This window comes from Aegilops tauschii, chromosome 3 (genome assembly GCF_002575655.3).
Source record: "Aegilops tauschii subsp. strangulata cultivar AL8/78 chromosome 3, Aet v6.0, whole genome shotgun sequence".
NCBI lineage: Eukaryota > Viridiplantae > Streptophyta > Magnoliopsida > Poales > Poaceae > Aegilops > Aegilops tauschii.
In genome coordinates, this window is record NC_053037.3 from 25,920,066 (window position 1) to 25,929,940 (window position 9,875).

Here is a 9,875-nt window from a genome sequence, read left to right on the forward strand (position 1 = left end):
ACATCTACAATAATAAACTTATAGGGTATGAAAATTAATTTCATGATGCATCTAACAATATATATTTCATATTATGAATCTTGATAATTTTTCTTTATAAACTTAGTCAAAGTTAACAAAGTTTGACTTTGACCAGAACTTATATGCAGACTAAAAAGAAACAAAGGGAGTACTTGGTCCTAAGCTAGTCCATTGAGAAAATTTGCAACGATTAAGGAGAGGGTGAACTGTGTGGAAGTAGGTTGTAGTCACAGGGTACAAAAATAACCCACATCCATTTGTAGTATTCTTTAAGTAAATCGCTCGTAGTAGGTGCTAGAATGAGATGAGATTCAGTAGGCTTTATAGTTAAAAAAAATGTTGCAAATGTCTAGGTGAGGACCCCCTCACTACTCAGAAAAATAATTTCTTAAGTTTCTCATTTAAAAATCAACCTTATTAAAAAATGGTATAATTTTTGAAACTGCTGACAAGGTATAAACGGTCTCTTCTATTACTTATTTCGGTGTCTCACATTTTCCATTTTTTCCCACAACTGGGTATTTCATAGTGGGATGCTTGGACGATGGATCGACCACAATTTGGTTAAGTTATGGTTTTATGCCACATTGCTAACATAGTGCACAATTGAAAGCTAACAATAATGTCAAATCAACATATGTTATTTGTTAAGATTTTCTGGCAAATTTAAAGTTTGAAAGATATGGAACCATAATCTTCTACTTTATTTCACATTGCCAGCTCTGGCTTAACTAACAAGCTGTATTGAAGCCAACCAACTGCGACCCAAGCTAGCTATAGTAAATACAATAGTCTGAACTAGCCCTTTGCACCGTAACCCTAGAGTGTGCGTGGCTATATATAGTTCACACATATATGCACTTCACAATTTAGATGCGTTAGAAACCGAAATAAAAAGGATGTATAAGGCAGCAGTTACCTTTCCAACTGCTAAGTCTTTTTTGCAGTTTCTCCTCAACGTACAAGGCAGCAGTTTCTTCACAATTTAGTATACAAGCGTCCAATAAATTGCGTACCACTATCGCATGGGATTGCATAAGTGTACGCACATCAGTCATATATGTATAGGAAAAGGAGGCACCAGGGAATTAGGGGAGACCTCGTGGAATGAGCACTGAAGCAAGAATGATCACGCTTCCTTCAATCACTTGGAATCTAGTGTGCAAAGCTTGAAGAATTGGATATTGGCCCGTCGAGCACCCTTCTTAACTTTCCTTCTGTTTTGATGGTAAACTATCCTCTTAGTTTGTGATGTGAGAGACTCGGTAGAGGGTGGTGGTGGCAGAGGCACGATCCAACAAGCATGGCAACTAGTGAACCTTCAAGTTCATCGATCGAACACCTTCTCTCCTATTGGCCAGCAAGCCGGCTGGGTGCCCAATCTCTTTGTTTGCTCTGGTCAGGAGTGGTGGTTGGTTTTGGCAACTTATGGCTTGTGTTGCTGATGTTATGATCCTATAAACTACAACAAAAGACTCCATTACATAACTTTTTGCTAATAATCTAGGTTTCGAATGGAATAATTGGTCCCACGATTTTTTTTACTTCTCGCATTATGTGGATCAAGCGGAGATGTCGGTTGTAGGTTCGTGTCATGATCGTCCTCGTATGGATAGTAGACCGCTACTTTAAGTATTTGTGCATGTCCGAATCATGTTGCACCATAAAAATGGTCTTTTAAGCTAGGAAATACTTGGCAAAAAGTAGTAAAACCAGTACAAGTTTTTTAAAGAATTACAAAAATGGACAATGAGATTTAAAAAGTATGATTAGTAAGAACTAACATGGTAGTCCAAGCAATTGTGCAACGAACATCATGAATTTTTGCTCTATGAATACACCTTTAGGCTACTTTGAAATGATAAAATTTTGTTAAAAGCATTGAAGTTTTATACAACACTTGAGATACCGCCTTGGAACCCACATATTTCCTCCTCGGGAGGGTTTGCTATACACCATCTTTCGTCAATAATTAAACAACCATTTGCCGAGGAGGGCCCTATTCTTAACCTCAAGGTCATGAATGTCCAACCCGCCTTGGTCTTTGGGATGGCAAACCACGCTCCATTTAGCTGGTCGATATTTCTTTCGCTCGCTATCTCCTTGCCAAAAGAATCTTGATCGGAACTAATCCAATCTATGTAAAACTCCTTTTGGCAACTGGAAGAAGGAAATCATACATAGTACCATGTTACTTAGTACTGAGTTTATGATCGACCAATCTTCCACCTAGAGACAACAATTTACCTTTCCAATTGCTAAGTCTTTTTTGCAGTCTCTCCACGGCGTGTTTCCATTCAACATTTGTGAGTCTCCGATAATGTATCGGTATCCCTAAATATATGATCGGAAACTAGCCCAACCCACATCCGAACAGTTCAACATACAGGTAGGCTTCGTCTTGAACCTCACCAAAACAAAACAAAATAATTCACTTTTATGAAAGTTGATCTTAAGACTTGAGAGTTGCTCAAATGCTGATAAAATTAATTTTAGGTTTCTCGCTTTCTCGAAGTCATGATCCATGAACAGAATCGTATCGTTGGCATATTAAAGTATAGAGAGGCCACCATCAAGTAGATGACTTACTACCCCGCCAATTTGGCATCAACTTTGGCACGCTCAATCATGACCACTACCATATCCGCCATATTGAATAGCATGGGCAATAACAAGTCACCTTGTCGCAATTCCTTCTTCATTTGGAAATAGTGTCCAACGTCATCATTGACCTTAATGGCAACACTACCTCCAGAAACGAAGATATGGATCATAGCGCGACTCTGTAGAAAATCCTTTCATTCTGAGAGTCTGTTGAAGAAATGGCCATTTGACTTTGTCATAAGCTTTTTCCAAGTCTTTTTTGAGTACTGCCCTATTCAAAATTTTCTAATATAATTAATGGACTGTTTCATGAAGGATAACAATTCCATCTAGGATGTGTCTTCCTTGCATAAAAGAAGTCCGTGAAACGCGAACCACACGTGTTCAACAATCGAATTTAGTCTAATAGTCGGAACCTTCGTGAATATTTTAAAACTAGGATTAAGGAGGCCAATACGTCTGTATTGTTCTATCCTTTCAGCCTCATTAACCTTAGGTAATAAAATAATCTCGCCGGAGTTTAAGCGAAACAATGATACACCCAAGAATCCCACTTTGTAATCTGTTTAGGTCTTTTGATAAATTTAAATTTGGAAGATATCGTAACCAAACTCTTCTACTTTATTCCATAGTGCCAACTATAGTCTAATTAAAAAGGAATGTTGAAACCAATCAACTGGATGCCAAGCTAGTGAATAGATGCATTAGTTCAAGCTAGCTCTTTTACAGTTCTCTTGAGGTGTGTGTTCCTATATAAAGTTCCGGCATATATGAAGCTCATATTTTAGATGCACTACTGTTGTATGTGTAATGTGGACATGCATTCAATATATTGTGTGTGCAACCACTATCGAATGAGCTTGCTTAACTGCACGTGCATCAATGATATGTTTAGGAAAAGGAGGCACCGGGGAACGAGGGGAAACAACTTTCTCGGCAACAAGAATGACTTTATCTTCGTTGCCAATGCCAAGGTCTCTGCTTCAAGTTAGAATGAGTAGTGTACCTACAGGTAGCATGTCAATGACCTACACAACATCCACGCTTGGGCTGGAGAGCGGGTCACCAATCTCAGCCTTGGCTTGATAAAGAGATAAGGCTGCCAACTAAAGTTTCTGTTAAAAATAATCTGAAGCACAAAAGTTGCCATGCTTGTCAACTAAAGTTTTCTTCTTCATGCAACTAATAAACTTGTCATCAAAAGCTTTCAGAGTTGTCATGTGCTCGTACCTGACGTGTCGCACTTATCAGGGCCCTCTGCTATAGCATGGTAGTAGACATATGCACACTTACACCTTGCATTGACGTACACCGCATCGTCAGCTTAGAAAATGTGTGTATCATGTGGTCGTAACAAACTGGTACACTCAACTCCAAGTCCAAATCGAACCCTAAACTCAAAATCCATGAAACTTGCACCCCGTCCCTTTCCTAATCCGGGTCAATACCGACACTTTTTCCACTAAACCCTTGTTTGGTGGTGGGGTTTATGCGCCGACAAGGTAGAGCCCATAGTCGGACTAGCTAGCGTGATTTCCCATTCCTCGTTGCAACGTGAGACATCTTCCATCCACAAATGTGTCTCGTGAAAAAGGACCGGGGCAGATAAGGATTAGAGAGAATAGGATGTTAATTCTGAGATTTAGAGGTTGGTGTTTGACTCAGACATGAAGAGTATTAATTCAAGGTTTATTTTAGACATTTCTCTTTTGTAATCATTGGGCAACTGAAAATTGTCGAAGAGTTAGTCAATTTCTTTAGGGAGAAGAGCACCACCCTAAATGCGAGACTACTCGGGTTGGGTGTGCGGGATCGTCGCTGACCCTATAGAATAGGGGGAAGCGGGACTGGTGAAGAAGATGGACATGAACATGGGGGTTGGGACTTGGGAGATTGAAGAAGGTAGGCAGCTATTGGATGCATATCCAACGGCCTACACAACATCAATTAAAACGTTTCTTTTTATTTTCGGCTGTTGAATAGGCGCTCCTTTTCTTAGGAACAACAAACGTTCTTTTAAACTGAGAAGCAACAACATTTTGGACTGGAAAATGCAGAAATTCACAGAGGCACGCACCTGCCCAGGCCTTGGCTGGCACCTCGATTGCCTCACGATTCGTGAAGTAGTTGAATTCTGCACGAGGGCACATTAAGTTTTAAGTTTCAGTCACTGAAACCCACAAATTTTTATCTAAAACTCATGATTTTCTCGCTCGCTCTTACCAAGTTTCATAGATAAATTTTGAAAACATTTTTTTGTCATCTGTAGACACAAAAATCATGATTTTATCGGTCGCTCGTACTAAGTTCAAGAGTTAAAACGTAACATCTATTTTGAAAATTAGTCAAAATATATTTAAAATAAATGTTATTTGAAAGCCCTTGTCACAAGAAACACGTATATGAAAACATATCTTAATTTGGATTGTTCATTTAAAAGATACAAATATTTAAAAAATCAGAAGCCAGAAATAAAAGCACGCAGAGGACTTGCGTGTCCCACCCCAAATCAGCTCTCTTAGAAAATTAAGGTGTTTACTATAAAATACTTTGATATGACAAAACTGTGGTATCTAGCAGGAGTACCTTTAGACTAAAATACTATAATTTTCCAATAGTGTAGTTTTTGCAATACTTTGTTGTCAAACACAACCTTAGTTGGTCATGCCGTGGTCACAGCCATCATATATCCGCGAAACGAAAATGCTACACTCATGGGCCTTTATGGGGCTAAAACGGGATCCCCTACTTTCAGGGGGTGGGCCCCTTCCCGCCCCTAAATCCAATCCTAATCCTTCACGTTTGCTACTCCGTGAAGTCTATAAAAAAGGGAGTGCCTAGAACTCATTTAGATGAGATATAATTTGGTCTCATTCACCTTGAAAACAAAAACAAGTACAACCCACGTCAGCACACACGCATCTTATAGCATCACATCCAATGGCTATAAAAGGTGAATGAGACCAAACTATATCTCATCTAGATGAGTCCTAGCAAAACTGTATAAAAAACCTCCCCGTGAGTCTAGCATTGCTCTCCCTGAAAATAGCATCCACCGCATTTCACCTGCTAATCTGAGCATGGGAAGGTTCTCATGTGCCGGCGCACTCTGATGAGTACGACTAAACGACGTGGTCATGAAAGGGCATATTTCACACTGATGAAGCCCAAAGTTGAGTTGATGCCGGTCCATATCACCTTATGAGATAGGCATTACCATTACCTGGTTCAGAAAACCGAGTGCCAACAGCTAGGGCATGCCAATAATAGGAAGGCGTAAGTATAGTGGAGTTATTTGAAATGCTCGTGTGCCATGTGACTTGAACCTCCATTTCTTCAGCTGGATATATACTTGGAGTCAATTACACCACTGGTGTCGCAACTTGGCGCGAAAAGTCACTTTAGTGCTAAAACTTGCGGCATACATTGAATTGGTGCCGCAACTTGGCTTTAACGTACATATACGGTGCAAATTATGTTTCCATGCAAACAGAGTGCTGATTAGGCACGCCAACGTGGCATGAGGCCCATTGTCATCGACTGGATGCCAAAGTGGACGTTTGGTCTACTATTTTGCAAGAAAATAACTCAAAAAAATTCTCATAAAAAATACTATGACACGGCCGCAAGGGACCGCTTGTCAGCCTTCCACAAATAAATGAAAAATTGGTACACGCGAGGACTCAAACAGATGACTTGTAGATAGCAGTAGCGTGTGTCTCAAAAACAAAAGCAGCAGCGTAAGGCTAACCACCTGATCCTCAGGAATTTTATGTAATAACTGGATGCTGCCCCTATATATATTCTTTGACTATTAACCGGGCTGCAGTCCCTGCATCCCACTTTGCACTGTTTTTTTTCAGAAATTTATAGAATATGAGTAAATTATAATAGTGTGCTATACATAGTATATATATATATAATAAATTATGAATTATAATAGTGTGCCCCTATATATATATATATATATATATATATATATATATATATATATATATATATATATATATATATATAATAAATTACATTATAGAATAATCACGTATGGATTTAGCATTTATCCATATAATAAATTATGAATTACAAAGTTCTTCATGTAATAATGTGCATATTGAATAAGAACATATATTCAATAATTTCTTACATAAGTTTAAAATTGTTCACATTTTTAACATTCATCATTTAAGTAAGTTTTTAAGTTTTTAAGTTTTTATATATTTTAGTAAATGCTTATATAAGTTTAAAAATGCTCACAGTTTCAAAAAGATCTTCATGTAGTTATAAAAGTGTTCTTACTTTAGGAAAGTTTCTTATTTTATACATATTTTCATAAAATCTTAAACGTGTTTTAAAATATTCAGAGCTTTAACAAAATATTCATGTTGTGTATAAAGTGTTCATGCTTTAAAAAAATTCATATAATATAAAAATAGTTGGCTGGGATTAGAAGCAGCGACATGTAGTCATCATGTGCTAGTGGCCACCACACCACCCAGCAGCGTTACTTTTTTAGGAATTTGTAAAATATATATTTTATTTCAATAAATGCTACATAAGTTTAGAATGTTCATGATTTCAATAAAAAATATGTAGTATATAAAAGTGTTCATTTTTATTTTTAAATTTATTTTACAATTTACATGTATTTTATTTTTATTTTACAAAAATAACAGTGTAAAATGGGTCGCTGGGACTCCAGCCCACTTAAGTCAGAATGGTTATATGCGTTTCGGATCGGTTAATCACAAGGAACGACGTTGGGTATATTGGTTTGGCCGGCGGTACTGCAGGCTTTAGGTGACGTGATCGAATCCCAGTTTTTTTCGCAAAATAGCAAGCACGCGTCATCCAGTAGCTGACAGTGGGCCCCATGCCACATTGGCGCGCCTAATCAGCACTGTGTTCATATAGAAACGTGATTTGCACCGTATATGCACGCCAAAGCCAAGTTGTGGCATCAATTCAATGTATGCCGCAAGTTTTAGCACTAAACTGACTTTTTTTGCCAAGTTGTGGCACCAATGATGTAATTGACTCTATATACTTGTCTTGGTGGTTAGCTCCTCATCACTTGGTGACCTCCATTGCTGTAACAGGACTTGCTCGTCTGAGTAGCCATGGGGGAGGTTGGTGCTGCAGACATGATCTACACCCAGGATGGCACCGTGGACTTCAAGGGCAACCCGGCCCTCAAGAAGAGCACCGGCAACTGGCGCGCCTGCCCCTACATCCTCGGTACGCACATACACACGACACCATTGTTCGTGTTGCTCTGCTTCTGTTCTTGCTGGTGTTCATGGCGTCAAGGTGTTTGATCGGTTGCAGGGAACGAGTGCTGTGAGCGGCTGGCGTACTACGGCATGAGCACCAACCTCGTCAACTTCATGACGGACAAAATGGGCATGACCTACACCGCCGCCGCCAACGCCAACACCAACTGGGGTGGCACCTGCTACGCCACCACCCTCATCGGCGCCTTCCTCGCCGACGCCTACCTCGGCCGCTTCCGGACCATCGCCTCCTTCGTGATCATCTACATCATCATAAGACCATCGATCGGCCGTCGTGTTCTCTTCTTCTTTGATTTCTTTCTTTGTGACCACGGATGATTTTAGGGGCTGGGGCTTCTGACGCTGGCGGCGTCCGTGAAAGGGCTGGTGCCGACGTGCGCGGCGAAGGGAGTGTGCGACCCGACGGCGGGGCAGACGGCGGCGGTGTTCGTGGGTCTGTACCTGGTCGCGCTGGGCACGGGCGGGATCAAGCCCTGCGTGTCCTCATTCGGGGCGGACCAGTTCGACGAGCACGACGACGGCGAGCGCCGGAGCAAGAACTCCTTCTTCAACTGGTTCTACTTCTCCATCAACATCGGCGCGCTGGTGGCGTCGTCGGTGCTGGTGTACGTGCAGGAGCGCTTCGGCTGGGGCTGGGGCTTCGGCATCCCCGCGGTCGTCATGCTCATCGCCGTCGGCAGCTTCTTCGTTGGCACGCCGCTCTACCGCCACCAGCGCGCCCGCGGCAGCCCGCTCACCCGTATCGCGCAGGTGCTCGTCGCGGCTACGCGCAAGTGGAGCGTCGCCGTCCCCGTCGACGCGTCGGCGCTCTACGAGAGGCCGGACAGGGAGTCCGGCAAGATGGAGCACACCGAGCAGTTCAGGTTCCTCGACAAGGCGGCGGTGGAGATGCCGGCCGACAGGGCAGCGAGCGCATCGTCTGCGTGGCGGCTGTGCACGGTGACTCAGGTGGAGGAACTCAAGAGCGTGATCCGGCTGCTGCCCGTCTGGGCGAGCGGCATCGTGTTCGCGACGGTGTACGGGCAGTCGACCACCATGTTCGTGCTGCAGGGCAACACCCTGGACGCCTCCATGGGGCCGCACTTCTCCATCCCCTCCGCCTCTCTCACCATCTTCGACACCCTCAGCGTCATCGCCTGGGTGCCCGTCTACGACCGCCTCCTCGTCCCGGCCGCCCGCTCCGTCACTGGTCACCCGCGCGGGTTCACCCAGCTCCCGCGCATGGGCATCGGCCTCGTCGTCTCCATGTTCTCTATGGTCGCCGCCGGTGTGCTCGAGCTCGTCCGCCTCCGCGTCATCGCTCGGCACGGGCTGTACGGGGAGCACGACGTCGTGCCCATCTCCATCTTCTGGATGGTGCCGCAGTACTTTATCGTCGGCGCTGCCGAGGTGTTCGTTTTCGTGGGGCAGCTCGAGTTCTTCTACGACCAGGCCCCCGACGCCATGAAGAGCATGTGCACGGCGCTGTCGCTGACAACGGTGGCGCTCGGGAACTACGTGAGCACGCTGCTGGTGACGGTGGTGGTCAAGGTGACGACGAGGGGTGGCAAGGAAGGGTGGATCCCGGCCAAGAACCTCAACGTCGGCCACCTCGACTACTTCTTCTGGCTGATGACCGTGCTCAGCGTCGTTAACTTTGCTATCTATCTGCCCATCGCCAACTGGTACACCTACAAGAAGAGCGCCAATGAAGGAGGTGAGTGATCGACGACATGAATGTGCGTGTTCAGCATCAGGAAACAGAACAGATTGCTGGAAACAAGAATCGGTACTACAGAGCATTAGGGGAGAAAATGGTACTCCTTCCGATCAAGTTGTACCAAAACCAGCGACAATTAATATGAATCGGAGAGAGCATCATCTGTTTATTTAAATGATGTTTGTTGACTCTATTCTTTTTGAAAGATTTAGGAGGAAAATGTGTTGAAATGTCATGTTTAGTTTGGTATTGAAATGAGA

General features: G+C 43.0%; 1 protein-coding gene across 1 annotated transcript; it reads left to right on the plus strand.

Annotated features, from left to right (window-relative positions):
* Window positions 1–7,742: 7,742 nt before the first annotated feature.
* LOC109783509 (protein NRT1/ PTR FAMILY 8.2-like) lies at window positions 7,743–9,673 on the plus strand. Its single transcript, XM_020342109.2, has 3 exons — window positions 7,743–7,860; window positions 7,951–8,192; window positions 8,241–9,673. The coding sequence occupies exons 1-3, from the start codon at window positions 7,743–7,745 to the stop codon at window positions 9,618–9,620; spliced, it is 1,740 nt and encodes a 579-aa protein (XP_020197698.1). The 3' UTR covers window positions 9,621–9,673.
* Window positions 9,674–9,875: the final 202 nt, after the last annotated feature.